General features: G+C 49.2%; 1 protein-coding gene across 1 annotated transcript; it reads left to right on the top strand.

The window, feature by feature from the left end:
- Positions 1-21: 21 nt before the first annotated feature.
- IRF2BPL (interferon regulatory factor 2 binding protein-like) lies at positions 22-3581 on the top strand. The gene has a single exon (XM_010583750.1). The coding sequence runs from the start codon at positions 618-620 to the stop codon at positions 2838-2840; it is 2223 nt and encodes a 740-aa protein (XP_010582052.1). The 5' UTR covers positions 22-617; the 3' UTR covers positions 2841-3581.
- Positions 3582-16330: the final 12749 nt, after the last annotated feature.

Below are 16330 nucleotides of genomic sequence, written 5' to 3'. Positions count from 1 at the left end.
AGGGGGCGCGCAGGCACACGCGGCGGCGCGCAGCACCCCGCGCTCGGACTGCGAGCAGCGGCGAGGATGTGAGTGAGGAGCAGGCGGCGCCGCTCGCCACGCTGCTGCCGCCGCTGCCCCCGGGCCGCCACCGCTCCGCCGGCGCTCGGGGAAACCGCCGGCGCAGCCGGGACCGGACAGCTCCGTGCGGGTGCCCCTTTTTCGCTCGCGGCGGTGGATCGGCACGTACCGAAGTGCGAGCTCGCGAGGCAGCCGCGGCGGGTGGAAGGTGACCCCCCCATCTTCCTCCGTGCACCTCCGCCTCCTCCCGGAGGAGGAGCAGCAGCAGCGGAGAGCTAGAGAGCGCAGGGAAACAGAAGCGGCTAGAAGGCGACCCCCACCCAGCCCCCCGGAGGAGCCGTAGAAGCGGTTCCCACCCCGCCGGGGCAGCAGCGGCAGGACCAGGTAGAAGCAGCCCTCTCCGGCAGCGGGGGCGAGCTAAAGGCGGGCGAACCCCCCCTGCGGAAAGGGGCAACAGGATCAGGTACGGAGAGCCACCCCCCCTGCAGCCCGGGGGGGAAGACTGAGCCAGCCCCTACCCCGGCGGCAGCGGCAGCAGCTCCCCGGCCAGCAGCACCATGTCCGCCGCGCAGGTGTCGTCGTCCCGGAGACAGTCATGCTACCTGTGCGACCTGCCCCGCATGCCCTGGGCCATGATCTGGGACTTCACGGAGCCCGTCTGCCGGGGCTGCGTCAACTACGAGGGCGCCGACCGCATCGAGTTCGTGATCGAGACGGCCCGGCAGCTGAAGCGGGCGCACGGCTGCTTCCAGGACGGCCGCTCCCCCGGCCCCCCGCCGCCGGTCGGCGTCAAGGCAGTGCCGCTCTCCGCCAAAGAAGCGGCGGCGGCGGCGGCGGCGGCCCAGCAGCAGCTCAACCATGTGGACGCCTCCTCCAAGGCAGCCTCGGCGGGGCTGACCCAGTCCAGCCTGGACCGCTACGGGCTCAGCGCCGCCGCGGCGGAGCAACGCAGCCGCTTCGAGTACCCGCCGCCGCCGGGCAGCCTGGGCAGCAGCCACGGCGCCCGCCTGCCCAACGGGCTGGGGGGGCCCAACGGCTTCCCCAAGCCGCCTGAGGACGGGCCGCCGGAGCTGAACCGGCAGAGCCCCAACTCCTCCTCCTCCTCTTCCTCCTCCCGCCGCGGGGCGCACGGGGGGTTGGTGTCCGGCCTGCCCCCGGGGGCCGCCGGCGCCCAGATGAACGTGCCCCCCAACCTGCTGCCGCAGACCTTGCTCAACGGGCCCGCCGCCTCCGGCGTGGCGCTGCCCCCGCCGCACGGGGGCCTGAGCGGCCGCGGCGGCGGCGGTCCCCCGGCTCCCTCCGCCTCCTCCCAAGGGGGCACCTGCGGCGGCGGCGCCGGGGGAGGCGGCGGCTCGTCCTCCGAGGCCTGCGGCAAGCGGCCGGGCTCGGTGTCCAGCAGCGACCAAGAGCGGGAGCTGAAGGAGAAGCAGCGCAACGCGGAGGCGCTGGCCGAGCTCAGCGAGAGCTTGCGGAACCGGGCCGAGGAGTGGGCCAGCAAGCCCAAGATCGTGCGGGACACGCTGCTCACTCTGGCCGGCTGCACCCCCTACGAGGTGCGCTTCAAGAAGGATCACGCCCTGCTGGGCCGCGTCTTTGCCTTCGACGCCGTCTCCAAGCCGGGCATGGACTATGAGCTGAAGCTCTTCATCGAGTACCCCAGCGGCTCCGGCACCGTCTTCTCCAGCGCCTCCGGCGTGGCCAAGCAGATGTACCAGGACTGCATGAAGGACTTCGGCCGCGGCCTCTCCTCGGGCTTCAAGTACCTGGAGTACGAGAAGAAGCACGGCTCCGGCGACTGGCGGCTCCTGGGGGACCTGCTGCCCGAGTCCGTGCGCTTCTTCAAGGAGCTGGTGGGCGCTGACATGCTGCCGCAGCCCTACCTGGACGCCAGCTGCCCCATGCTGCCCACGGCGCTGGTGAGTCTCCCGCGGCCGGGGGCCGGGGCCGGCGGGGCGCAGGGCACGGCCGCCGCCTCTAGGGGACCCGGCGGCGGCGGCGGCGGCGGCGGCGGGGCGATGCGCAAGAGGAAAGCCTCTCCCGAGCCCTCGGACTCGGCCGAGGGGGCTCTGAAGCTCAGCGACGAGCAGCAGCGGCAGCAGTGGATGGCCAGCCAGAGCGAAGCGCTCAAGCTCACCATGTCGGCCGGGGGCTTTGGGGCGGTGCACGGCGGGGGCCCCCCGCCGCCGCCGCCGCCGCCCCTCGGGCCTCACTCCAACCGGACCACGCCGCCCGAGTCCGCCCCCCAGAACGGACAGTCCCCCATGGCCGCGCTCATGTCGGTGGCCGACACGCTGGGCAATGCCCACTCGCCAAAGGACGGCAGCTCGGTGCACTCCACCACGTCCACCCGCAGGAACAGCAGCAGCCCCGTGTCGCCGGCCTCGGTGCCGGGCCAGCGCCGCCTGGCCTCCCGCAACGGGGACATGAACCTGCAAGTGGCCCCTCCTCCCCCCAGCGCCCACCCCGCCATGGACCAAGTGCACCCCCAAAACATTCCGGACTCCCCCATGGCCAACAGCGGGCCCCTGTGCTGCACCATTTGCCACGAACGCTTGGAGGACACCCACTTTGTTCAGTGCCCCTCTGTGCCCAGCCACAAGTTCTGCTTCCCTTGTTCCAGAGAGAGCATCAAGGCCCAAGGGGCGACTGGCGAAGTCTACTGCCCCAGCGGAGAGAAATGCCCCCTAGTCGGTTCCAATGTGCCTTGGGCATTTATGCAGGGCGAGATCGCGACCATTTTAGCTGGGGACGTTAAAGTGAAAAAGGAGAGAGACCCTTGAGTAGGAAATCCAATCCCTTCAGACTCCTGAAGATGTAGAATTGTGAATATAACAAACTGCAAAAGTTAGTCTTATGTATAGACATTATTTTCGTCGTATGTTTCTATATTTTGAAACAAAGGTATGTACTCTTCTTCATTTGAAGGATAGAGCTGGTTTTTGTTAAACAGAATATAATATTGTTTGGTTACTACATAATACCTGTTCTCATTTCTTTGGCAGTGTGTTGGCTAGGTACAAAGTTAATAGCCCTTAGCGATTACCTGCTGCTGGTGTGTATTTTTGTAAATGTATGCACTTCTCTGAAAGAAGAAGAAAAACACAAAAAAATGAAAAAAAATTTTTTTTTTTTGCCAAGGCCAGTGTTGATGCCTAAAAAATTGCTACAAAAATGGTGACAGCTTATGTTTTACAAGCCCTGAGTGTTAGTCCTTCACTTTTATTTTTTTCGTTTTCGTTTTTTGTTTGCAAAACGGTGGGGTGGCTCTGGGGGGAGGGTGTTTTTTTGTTGCAAGTTTGTAAGGAAAATGTTTCAGTTTGTTTCTATTGATCTGAACGTTTTTAATCTTCATGTGTTTTTTGTTTTTGCTTTTATTGATGCACGGATGCTTTTGAACAGTAGAGCAAAATGCTGTACATGAAAAACATGCTCTGTTTGTCCTTTATACATTTCTGTAGTTAACAGAACACTGTAATGTGCCTTGGAGCTTAGTAAATTGTAATAAATTCAATTGATATTAATACTTCTCGAGTAGCAAGTTTTATTTTTCTCAGAGCTTAGGCAGCATGCGCAAGCCCTGTTGCCTTTTTTAAAAAGTCTCCATTATACCAAGAGCCTACAGTTCGTTGTGATAATTGTGGCACTTGTACGCACATTTTCACATATATGTAGTAAGATGATGATGTTGATGGTGTTATCAAACTTATCTAAATCTTGGCATTGTGCCTATTTACATTTCACCTTTAATGTTGCAGTAACAGTTGCTGACTAAGCATTTTCTATTTACTGTTTCTGCATCTCATTTCCTCCTCCCTTCTTCCCCCCCCCAGCTCTCCAGCTGCAACCAGTGTTTGCAATACAGGATGCATCCATTGCCTGCGCAATTTAATAAGGCTTGAGATTTGAAACGAAGCCCTCTTTCACAAAAAAACCCAGCATCACGTGGTTAATAATTTTAGTTGATTTTAAGAGCAGTCATCGAAGCTCAGCATTAGCCATAGACTCTTGGTAAAGCAGGACTGTAGTTGAGCACAGCACAAAAAAAGGTAGCGGGAAATAACAGCTTCTACAGTTGGTGTTGCAGCTGGTGGGGTACCTACCCCATTTAGGGAGTGACTTTTCATAACTGAGCTGGTGAACGGTTCAGGGGCTGTGTTGTGTTTTCAGGTGAGGAAGCTTAAAGCACTGAAGTGAAATGCTTTCGTTTTGGCAACTGTCATACGTGATTCTTTGTATAATTAACTTTTTATGTGACACTGGCGTTTTCTGGAGATTGGGGAGCAGTGCAATACCTGTTAGGTGATCAACAGGCGAAGTAAATACACAGGCCTCACACTAGCTAGAAAATGCAAACAAACCTAATGTGAACTTTGTCCTTTCCAGGAGGAAAGATAGAAAACTCCTAACAAAAACAGCAGCCCTGCAGAAATCCTTTCCAGTTTGACCAGCAGAACACAGAGCTGTTCCAAATGCAACAGTGTCATAGGTTATGAGCTCTGAGTTTTATTGAATATTAAGGATCCCCACACCCCAAAATCCCAAGAGGTACTTTTTAAAAGTCTTGGGTGGCATTTGGTATCTGCCTGCTCTTAATAAGGCATTTTTCATTTGTATTCGTGGTGGAAAGGATGGTAGAAGCCTTGAGACTATATGCTTAATGTGCCTACGGATTTTTGCCTCCCTTGTATAGGTACATACTCTGGCTATTTTGTGCGGGTGTGTGGGTGGGTTATGTTTTGAGATTCAACCTTTGGCATCACTGTGATTTCAGATGACGTGTATATATTTTTTTTTTCTGCCAAGTGATATATTGGTGCTTAAAAATCTCAGAACATATTGTTCTTATGTAATGAATTGGAGGGAATAATGCAGAAAAATAATGTTTTGAGTTAATTATTAGATCCAACCTATACATTTTGAGTTAATTATTGTATACAGCCTGTAAGGTTTTTAGAGCATAGATTTGTACTGATCCTATTCTCAATTATTTCTAAGCATGCAGTTCCCACACAGCAGTTTATTTCTAAAGCACAAGACAGGGGGACTAACATTGTGAGCTCATGACTGGCAGAGAAAAAAATTGTACACATGGATAAAATTCGAGTTTAAACCTAACAAGGAGAGAAGTAATATTCATGTGTGAATTGCAGCTGCCATTAAAAGAGAGAAAACTACTGGCTATTCAACACTTAATTGTGTCACAGAAGCGTGAATACCCTGATTTATATAAACAGAACCACTCCTGTAATCTCGAAATCAGTCATCACTAGTTGGAGTTGGAAAGAGCCCCGTTTGGTGGATTTCTTTAATTGCAGAGCATTCTTGAAAAGCTCTTATCAGTCAGAATTTTAGAAACATAAGCCCACTTATGAGACTCATCAATTTGATTTTTAGCAGGCAAAGGAAAGGTAAGGGGCAGTAGACATAGGTGGAAAATAAGCTTGAAGTGAATTGTAATACTGCAGTTAATTAAAGTTAACTGTAGCTACAGGGCATTTGTTGTATGGAGGTTTTTTGTAACCATGTGACCTTTTCTTTTACTCTGGCTCATTAAGCAGCTAGTCTGGGCATATTAGCCAGCATTTCTTTGAACCCACTCCATAGGTTTTTCTCTTTCTGAAGATGTCCACAGCTGACAAATAAGCTGTAACCTTTTTTCGAGGCAAAGGAAAAGGGAGCCGCTGAGTGAGAGATTCAGCTGATTTCTGTATTTTACAGTAATGCTCCCCTCCCCCATATTTGCCAGCTATTTAAGGTAAAGCCCAATGTTTGCTTGAATAAATCGTGTAAGTGAATTTATTTGTCCAGGTGGTCATTTGTTGTGCTCTCATTCCTTCTTGTAATGAGAAGGAAGTATTTAAATGGTTTATTTTCCCAAGGAGGGTTGGTGTGTTTTTTTTCCAGTTAGATTATTCTCGACATTTCTTTTAATAGCCTTGTAGCCTATTTTCTAAGAAATGGGTTAGAACATGTGTGTCACTGGATGTTTGTTTTTCAAGCATTGGCAGCTCTGCGCGAGTTGGAGATGGAAGTGTTTGTGCAGCGAAGAGATGCTATGTCCGTTTGGGGGAAATACTACACAGTTCCATCAGGAGCTTGAGTTCACCAATGCTAACTGGTGTCATTTAGTACAAACCTTGTTATGTTTGTTATTTGCTTAGCAATGTTGTGTATGTGAGCATGCTCTTTCCCCCCTCCCCATTTAACATTTGAGCTCCAAACTAGTCAGGACTAACATTGTTTTGAAACTGCAATCTCTTCAAATAGGCTGGCTGCCAGCATAGCTTTGCAGAGCTGCAGCAGTCACTGGAAAAAGGGTTGTCTGCTTCTTTATGCGTCTTGCAAGCTGAGTGTTTCTTCCCCTCAAGGGAAAGGGCTTTGTCTCCTTAGAGCTCTCAGGTTCCCAGCTTACTACGCAGTAGGCAGTAGTCACTTTGCAGCTTCCCTCTTCCCTAGGTCTTGCCATTTTCTTTTTTTTTTCCCGTGGTATGCAGCCATTCTCCATTCATAGTAGGATGGTTTGTGTTGTGCATTAGCAGCCTCTTTCTCTGCCAAAGTGACACATCCTGTAGATTTGCAGCAGAGTACTGAACTGTCACTGTAATGCTGACTCTTGTAAGGCTATTCTTGAAGCAGAACAGCTTCCCCCTTGGCGTTCAGCCATCAGAATCCATTACAGCATGCATTTTGTACCCAAAACATAGCTCTGTACCTACATAGTTGTCCTTACAATCATCCCCTGGAAGACACAGAGGGCATAGTTATACCCTCCTGTATAGAAATAGGCACTGCTGGGTTTATTTTCAAAATGTCTAAGAACTGCGTACTGAGCTTTTGTTGTTTTAGCCCCTGCCTTAAAACCTGTAATGCAGACTGGGAAGGGGATTGCCTCTGCTGATGGGGTGATGCAAAAAGAACTGCAGACGAAGTCTTTTCCCTGGTGTATGTCTTAAAAGAAGGATTAGGTGTGTGTGCACTGAGCGAGGCTACTACTGGGCTCCTCTGACGACCCAGCCGAACATCTCCCTCTCCACGTGTTCGCCACAGGACAGCCCAGCCCCATGTTGCTGACCCTGACTGGGAGGCTCTGCGGGAACCCAGCTCTTCTCCCTGGGAACGGGCTCGCCTACCTCTGTGAGACGAAACACGGGAGATTACGTGTCATTTCAAGTTTCTGACAGCAAACCCACTCTCTTTCAGCCATTCAGGGAACTGTAGAGTGAAAAGCAGAAGGGAGCAGTTAGACATGTGAATGGGAGGGGGAGGATGCTCGTCACTAGTCTGTCCGGCCAGTACGGTCTCTGACTGGTTGGACTGGCTGAGCTACTTGGGGCCAGGTAGGTTCAAGATTGCAGTCTGACTACTGTGCTTGGCTCGACGAAATGAACCTTGCTGGTATCGGTGTGCATTGCTGACAGCGGCCGCAGCTACCCCGAAGTGTCCTTCTCTCTCCCCCCTCACTGACACACAGCCCCACAGCCCTGCCTGCGGCTGGGCTGAGATTGCATTCCCCTCGTGCTGTGTGCCTTGCCTTCCCGATGCGCCCTTGTAAGGTTATTTGGAGGCGGTGGGAGCAGGGGTGGAGGTGAGGAAGGTCAAGCTTCTTAGGTTTCAGCTGATTTGGCATCCGCTCACAGCCCTTCCCCCCCGGAGCCCTGCGCAGCCATATGCACTCGCTGCTGCTTTTATGACCCTTTGCAAAGAAACCTCAAAGATGTGAGCGGCTGTCGAATGGCAACTTATTTTTCAGGAAAACACCCCCTTCCCGCACGGATCGGCTTTAACAGCGAGAAGGCTGTGTTTTTTCCTTGTCCCCAAAGAGAGCTGTAGCAGGGAGCTGCCACTTTCTCTCCAGCTGGCACTGCTCTCCCAGCAGTACCAGGTGCGCCAGGGCAACCAGCTCCCCCGAGCCTGCTTCACTGGGGTCTTTTCCTCAGTTTTTTGGCCAGCGCAAAGGCCCTTTGCTTTGTTCAGTGCTCTCTGAGTGGAGGCTGAGCCTGGCACCCCTGCCGCAGCACGGAGTGGCTTGGCACGCCTGCAGCACGGCAGCTCGGGCAGTGACTGGGAGGCGGCGAACCGAACCGAGCGGAACCGAGCCGCGCCGGGCTGGGCCGGCGATGGGGCACCGGGCCACCAGGGCATGTAATTGCCGCTGGCCTGGGCCTGGCCTAGGCAGCCATGTGATCCCCCGCCTGCCTGCCCGCCCGCCCGCCTCTGCGCAGGGGCTGGGAATGGGGACATGAAACATGTCTGTGCAGCTTCAAGGAGCCGAGCAGAATTCCCCACTGTCATCATCCTCCTCCCCTCCCTCCCTGCAGGCTGCCAGAGGGGAGGGCTGATTACAGCTCCGCTATTGTTCAAGTAACCTACAAATGGATTTGCATGGAGGCAGGTTGGGAGGGGCAGAGGGGTGGGATTTATTAGCAGCAGCTAAATTCGTCAGGATTACTATTAGGCTGGGAGCTTCTCAATGGGAATGATCCCTGCGTGAGCGGTGGGGTGGAGGGGAGGGACTGGAAAGCTCCTTTTCTGCAAATAGGTGAAGGGGTGGCTGGCTCCAGCCGAGGAGGGGAGGCAGGCAGGCAGGGTGCAGCTGGCTGGGGACGGTGCTTCACCTCGGTTTAAACTGTAACCCTCTATTCCGAGCACGCAGCTCCTGGCAGCGCCGCTCATACCAAAGCCTTGACTCAGGGTTATCTGCATGCTGGGTAATAAGCAGCGTCACCAGAGGAATGTGCAGAGAAAGCAGCCATGCTGCTGCAAGCCTCCGCTCGCTCCTCAGGCAAACCACTGATTTAGCAGCCTGCTTCTGCCTGTGGGCTGCTGAAGACTGGCGAGGGGCGGGGGGCTTCTCCTGGGGGGGGCAGCCCCAGATCTGTTTTGAAGCCAAAACAGCGCTCTGCCCTTCCATAAGTAAGTGCTTTTTTATGCAAAGCTGGCCGGGACTTTGCTAACCATAATTGAGGACTGCGCCCAGGAAAGGGTGAAGTTGCTCCTCGAGTCACTACGTTAGTTTATCCGTTTTCCAGATGGGTAATCTCAAGTGTTTTAGCCAAGGTCACACGGCAAATGCCTATCAGAATGAGGGACACTGTGGCCTTTGGTTACTGCCCCAACTGCTAGTCTCCCTTCCTCTGGGATAGAAGCATGTTGTTAACAACTGTGTACAGCTGAACTCAAAAGCACTTGAACAACACAGGTGTTTGGGAACAACAGCATTCAGTGCCAGGCCATTTGTCTGTAGCCTGCGTCCTTCGCTCAGATAACTTCGAGGCTGGAGGCTGTTGCCGTTCTTGCTGATGCAACATACCAAGGGCTGGGGTGAAGGAGAGTGCATACCTGTGTGTCAGAGGTAGGAGCTCCCCTTTGGCTATGATGGAAAGCACAGCACATCCAAATCAAAGACGGGAGGGGGTTGCTTTGAATTGCTGTATTCTGGACCTATCTGAGGCAATCTTACTCTTCACTGCACGCTTCATGGTAACGAGACAAGATCATAGCATAGCCCAGGTTTTCATTTGAACATGTCCAGGCTGGCACATAGTTGGGGTAAGGACAACGCGCTTTTGTAGGTTTGATTTGTGTCAGAGCTAGGGGCAGAACTAGGGCAGGAGTGGGGAGCCTGAATATCTGGTCTGCTACTGGAAAATACAGGCCGCTGACTTGAAGACGTTGCAGGCTTATTTGATCTAGCGTGATATGCTAGACGTTTTCTCTTAGAACTCTCTTCCTCAGTGTCTGTAATTTATTTCTGTAAAATAAAAAGAGAAGGTACAAAACATCTAGGATTAAAACAACTGAAAGAGCTCTCTTCTTCCTGCAGTAAATTTTGGAGTATTTTTTATTACTTGCTCGGTGTTGTTGATGTGCTTGACTCCCTGTTACATGTAAAGATAATTCCTCCCTGAAGAACTCAGACTGCATTGATAAGAAAGGCCAGTTGGTGCATCTATTTTATCCCACCTCCTTCAGTGAAAGATTATGCCATGTATCTTATCAAAAGGATGCAGCCTTTCAAGAGCTGTACCTTGGTAAGTATACACACTCACTTTTGGCAAACATTTGCTGTGGTTTTGAGCGGTTCTCTCCCTCTGCCCCCACCTCCCACAGTCAACTCTTCTGTTCATCCAACTGTACTCCTTCAGCTGTGCTCATTGCATCATTTCTGCTGGAGGGGAGGCAGAAAGAGGTGCAGCCATCAGGGATAGTGTCAGCTGTGTGATCTGTGGACATCTAGTCACGTTGTGCTAACAAGGACCTGCAGCCTAAGACAGATTCATTAGTCAGCATCCTTGATAGGATGTCTAGTGGCTTGTGTGACAGTTAAATACCAGGAAATGATGCAGAAATTCTCATGCTCTTGTGTACCTGTCTTTCCTCATGCTAGAAGAGACGATGGCGTTTCTTGGGAACTGCACTGCACATGCTTAATACAAAGAGCAACTCCTTTCAGCTTTTTGCATGATTAGTTGCAGCTCTCTGCCTAGATCTTCCTTGTTCTGATGGCTGGATTTTTACAGTAGTGTGTTCTACATATTTTGCAAGTTACAGCTTGAAACTTCCTCCTCGCACAAGGTTCTGTCATTTGAAGGAACCCCACCCTGCTCTCCCTTGAAGATCTGCAATCCCAGGCTGTGTTTGAGCATGCCTGGGGAGGCAGGTGCAGCCTGGCTGGATCCTCAACATTACCTACAAATAAACACTGTTTAAACAAATTGGACTAATAAGAACATTCAAGATTGAAGTAATAATCAGGACAGGTTTTGCTCTGTCGTCTTCATTCCATGCTTTTCCCATCCTCTCTCCCTCTGAGTTATAATCCAGAATATACGACATGATCAAGTTGCTATGGAAATCAGTTACAACATAACTCCACAGAACTGTATAACAATAACAGTTGTTAACAGCACCTTTGTTGAAAACAACACATCAGGTTAAAGTCCCTTTAAAAAAAAACACATTTCCTTCCTGCTATTGCAAATAAGGAGTTACAAAAAGATTTATTTTCTAATATTTTAAGGAAAAAAAATCCTTCCAGTGCAGAGCCTGTAAATAGAGTTGTATTCTTCCTCATTTGCCCAGTATTTGTATAGCCATCGGGTCTGTCCTCCAGCCCAGAAAAGATGGCAAATGCTTAAAACCAGTACAGGTTCTTCAAACCTTAGAACCAAGGGACCAGACCAGAGCAAGGTTATTTCTCTCTGCTCAGAGCAGGCCCTTCGTGCTCGTATCGCAGTCCAAGTCTGTGGGAGCTGTAGGCTGTCACCTGCTCCACACAGTTTCCTCCTCAGGTGAGCTCTTTATAGAGTCACCTGATTCCTGCCCAGCACTGTGAGAGTCACCGTATTACTTGCTGCAAGCATTTAAGGGATCGGTCCCCAGCAGCGCACACACAATTACACTCAGGGCCTTGTCCAAACTAGTTCTATGGTTTTATGGGAACCTATTTCATTACCACACAGACTTCTCAGTGATGTTCCGTTTCAGGGTTGTCAAGTCTGCATACTGATACACCAGCTTTCCTTGATGGTTAAAGATGTCTGGGCCTGGGTAGCTCTTTTTACTAAGCTTCTTAAGCCTTTTTGGCTGTTGTTCCCTAAAGAAGCCTGGCAATGTAGTCACCAGACTTCTCTCGATTTTTCATTCGGGCAACAGTGGAGTTCCCACACAATCTGAGATTATTCGGTCTCAATTCAACATTTTACCTCTCACTCACTACTCAAGACTTGCTCTGGCTGCCTCATGCAGGAAGCTGCTGTGTTGAACAGAGGCCTCCACCCATGGATCAAATGGCATAACACGTATCTATATATGCTGGGCACATATCTATATATGCTCCAGTGAATGATCCCTTCATGTGCGCAAGTTTGCATGCCAGCTGCATAGTACTGGAGTTTCCCTGCTCTCAGGAGGACCTTCTGTAAGCTGATGTAGGGCTAATAATTCTAAAGCTTTTCGGCAAGCTGCAAGTCTTCCTTGGCCTTTTGTAGCAGAATGCTGTAGTCTGTCACATGAATTCATTCCCTCCACCTCTGTTTCCTCCATCATGTTACTTGGAGAGGAGTGCCCAGAGTGGCAATCAGTTTAAGCTCTAGCAGCAGACCCTGCGGATATCATTCCAAGGCTACCATTCTCATTTCTGAACATACAGGTAGTGATGTTCCCTAGCTGTTTGATTGCTATAAATGAGCACATTCCCCATGAATGTAATGCAGCCCAGATGCAGTGACAGTATGCCTCTGGAGCCAGACTCACCCTGGCCAGAATAAGAGCCAAATAGCTCAACACTCTATGCTTCTTGGCCCCCTCTCATTGGGGAGGTTCTCTGTAGCTACTCAGCTTTAACCCTCTACACCAGCAGGAGCAGGCATTCAGGGATGCAGATGGGCATTTGAGGACAATGTTTTAGCTCCATCAGCACAGAGCTAAGCCAGCCCAAACTACCTTCTGCCAGTCCAGCAGTACTCCCCAGACCCCATGTCAGCATACATTGCAGCAGTCTCTCCTGCTGAGGTGCAAGCTGCAGTTCCTGTTGCTTTTGTTGACTTGCAGGAGGAGTGCCTGGTCTGCTGCTAGTTTTGCAGCAGCAGATAAACAGCACTTCTGTCTTTCTCCCTCACAACAGAAGAATCCATTGAGATATGTGAGATATCCATTGAGATATGGTTTTGCCATTATCTTTTATGTAGCTGCTCTAGTTTTCTCTTAGTGATACAGTCCATTTGCCTGTCAGGGTGCTTCATGGTACACAAGCTTCTGGTTTACTTTCCCCAAGGATTATTCTGTCTCAGGGTCCCAAGTCCATTCAGTCAGCAGTTTGTCCCCCTTTGAACACATAGCTAGAGGGGCCCACTTGCCACAGGAGGGCAAACCACACAAACTCACCCATTTAATTTGCTCCCACTACTAAGACCTTTCTGTAATTCCTCTGGCTCCTTCCCTACTGGGCCTGATAACCTTACATAGCTGGTTTGCTCCAGGTCCATGGGTCTTTAGAGAGGCAGGTTACACTTAGCAATTTGTTTGCAAATACATCAAGGAAGCTTTGTATATGGTATAAGCATAGCGTCTCCTACAAAATGCTTTTTTCCTCTTCGGGAATTTGTGAGGTTAAACTAGATATGAGTGACAACCATGAATGATGAAAAGCCCTGAGTCCTTCTAAGTATCATTGTTTATTTGGAAGTGTGATAGATGTTAGGATTAGAATGAAGTACACCTTACTTGGGACAGAAGAACTACTGTTGCTTTTTACCTCAGTAGCTTGAAATACATTTCACTTACAGATACACTTACATTCTTGGCCTGCGTGGCTTTCCAGTGCCTCTTAGAAATTCTTGAGCTTACAAAAGTGGTGCTGACTTGCTACTGTATTTATTTCCTTATAGAAATGAAATTGCTGAGTGTGGGAAGGGACGGTTGCCGTCAGGAAAGATGAAGAAATGGAAATGTACCTCTTTTGGGACATGTGTCAAGGAGATCTGGAGACCCTTAGCCTGAAATAGAGGATGAAGTAAGAACAAGTGCCAGAAGCAAAGGCGAGAAAGGAAAACTAGACAAGCTCTATCCTTCAGCAGGTGGGGGTGAAAAAGAGAGGGAGACATGCAGAGTTTTCTGGTTTTAAATCTTTGGGAGATGCTCTGAAGCTGTTGTGATGGACAGACAAGTAAGAGCCAAATGGTTGCAGAGTTAGGAGCAGCAAAACTTTGCAAAGCAGCAAAGGCACTGGAAATAAATAAGATAGTTGACCAGCAGGTCATGACGTGAAGAGTCCCTCATTACCAATTCATCCATTAATAAGACACAGTGAGAAGTTCCTGAAATGAGAGGCAACCGATAATCAACAGCAAGGTTGCCATAAGATGACAGGTCTTAAATGTGGATCTTGTCAAATATCTTGATGGTCTTTATTGATATTTTCTTGTATCAGCCAAAGATGTGGAACATAGTTTTTAGAAGACAAAGACATGGTCTTTTCAGAAATGCTTACAATTTAAATACTAAGGGAGAAAGAACAAGTGGGGTTGTTGAAAAGTTTGAAAGTGCTGTTTGAGCATAAAAAAATCAAACCAGTAGGACTTGGCACACCGGTGATAGGTGAATGAGCCAGATAGCAGGTGAAATTTATGGCATATACAGTTGCGCACACTGTGAGGAAACCATTTTCTCAGCATTTTGCCTAGTTTTAAATTAAAGGTACCAGAATATTTGGAGAAAGACCCGATTGCCACTGGATCACTTACGGGAAGCTCACCTTTGTAAATTAGGCACCTTTGAACAGAAAGCAAATGCCAGGATGCATGAGGAATGAAATGCTGAACACTATGTGGAGCTTTGTACCGCCATTACAGGAACAAAAGATCTGCCCTTATCTGAAAGAGTATTGGTGACCCCATCTTAAAAATTATAATGAACTGCTTAAAGGGGCTTGGAGATAAGCCCATGAGAACAGTTAGAGACATGCAAAAGTGTCTCTGCACCACAGCAGAAATGCAGTTATTGTTTATTTATTCTACAGCTAAAGCCCCTTAGTATGCATAAGACTTTGTAGACAAATAGGACAGGTCTGTGCCTGAGGAGTTTGCCTTCTGAGCAAGACAGAGCACAGCGAAGGGAAGCAAACCAAAAGAAGTGTGTTGCTACATGTGCAGAGCAGCGAGGCAGCGGGAGGCTGAGAGAGCCACTGGAAAGGAGAGGTCAGGGTCAAGGGTGCCACCAGAGCCCTCCCAGGGTATGCACTCACCTTGCAGTAAGGCAGGCCCCTCTGGCGTTGCTGTGCCGAGGGAAAGCTTCTTGTTGCATTATCTATGAGGTGTGACCTGTCTGCTTACAACTGCGGTCCTGTAGGAAATATCCTCCAGACTCCACAGACTGTTTTCACTGGCTTCTTTTTCCACATATGCAGCTGCTTTTACGGCAGCTCCGTATTTGTGTGCACGGAAAAGCAGCTGGATTGCACAAACAGCGAAAAAAATTCAAGGAATATTTGAATTCAGAACCAAATTTTGGGGGCATCTGTGTTGCGATGCTTTACTATTCATGCATTCAAGATTTATTTGTGCAAATGAATTTTAAGTCTAATTCCAAACGTGAAAACGGTGGAATTGCACATTTCATTGTAAAATTCATGCTAAGTTACCAAACATGGTACAAAATTGATATCATTTGATATATGTAATTAGCCAGCACATCAGTACACCTAGAAATGTTCATCAAATAGACTAATCATTTTGAGTGGTGAAAATCTTGAGTATTTCCTAATCCAGTTGCACCTAATTTCAGAACAGAAGAAAATAATATTAATAGAATATGTTTTTGTTGCATATTACTTGCTCGGTTCTCGCATTATGTATGCAAATCAGGTAATTTTGTACCTAATTGCCTGATTTGCATGCATAAATGTAGGTTGCACATGTGCAAATGATTTCATTCAAATTTAGTGTATGCCTAATATGTAGAGTGGCTGAAAACTTGAATCTATGTAGCTGAATCTCTCAGAATTTTCACTTAAGGAAAAAGCAAAATTTGTCACCAATTTTGGAGGGAAGATGAAGTAGGTGGGCTTCTTTGGATGATTTTGCAGGGGCAACAACCCTGGAGCCGTGCATTTTTCTTGAGAAACGAGCAATGATATTAATGCCCAGAGAGATAAGTAGGTAAAAGGGATCCTGTTGCTTTAAATGCCATAAGAAAATCGCAGAAAAATGTGACACTTGCCAAGTGGAAAAAGACAGAGTCACTGAGAAGGAAATGTGGCTTTCAAAGTCTAAGATGGTTTAACAGACATTGAAACCTAAGATGAAAAGTGTAAAAATACAATACCAAAATCTAAGTGCATTAAAAATTCTTTCAGGTAATTTCATGGCTATGAAGGGAACTGGACTGACAGTTCTTGTGAATGAAGTTAGGTGACCTTAGGAGAAAGAGACCATGGGCAAGGGATAGAAAAGCTTCATTTGTTGTGCCATGTCATGCATTTCACCTCTGGTCTGGAAGAGAAGGAAGATCTGGACCTGGAAGATTAGCAGAAAAAGAAAAAATCTGGCTCAAGAGCCTGTTTCGTTATGGGTCTCTGTGAGGAGCTCCCAGTACTGGGATTGGATGCGTTGTCACCAGCAGTTTTCATAACGATTTGGAAGGGCAGGAAGTGTCCCTGAGGAAGGGAACTAAAATTACCAACAGTATTTTTTACTGTGGCATCAGCTGTAGTCTAATAAACAGTGGTAGGCTGTTTTCTCCCTATTACTCAGAACTCCTCTGCAAGCTTTAT

The sequence above is a fragment of the Haliaeetus leucocephalus genome, unplaced genomic scaffold (assembly GCF_000737465.1).
Source record: "Haliaeetus leucocephalus isolate CR32 unplaced genomic scaffold, Haliaeetus_leucocephalus-4.0 Scaffold932, whole genome shotgun sequence".
Taxonomy (NCBI): Eukaryota; Metazoa; Chordata; class Aves; order Accipitriformes; family Accipitridae; genus Haliaeetus; species Haliaeetus leucocephalus.
The sequence above is the reverse complement of the archived record's forward strand: the minus strand, read 5'-3'. Positions and strand labels throughout refer to the sequence as shown.

What these genes read in the sequence shown, in the direction of transcription:
- IRF2BPL (XM_010583750.1), top strand. Translation starts at nt 618, where the DNA reads ATGTCCGCCGCGCAGGTGTCGTCGTCCCGGAGACAGTCATGCTACCTG.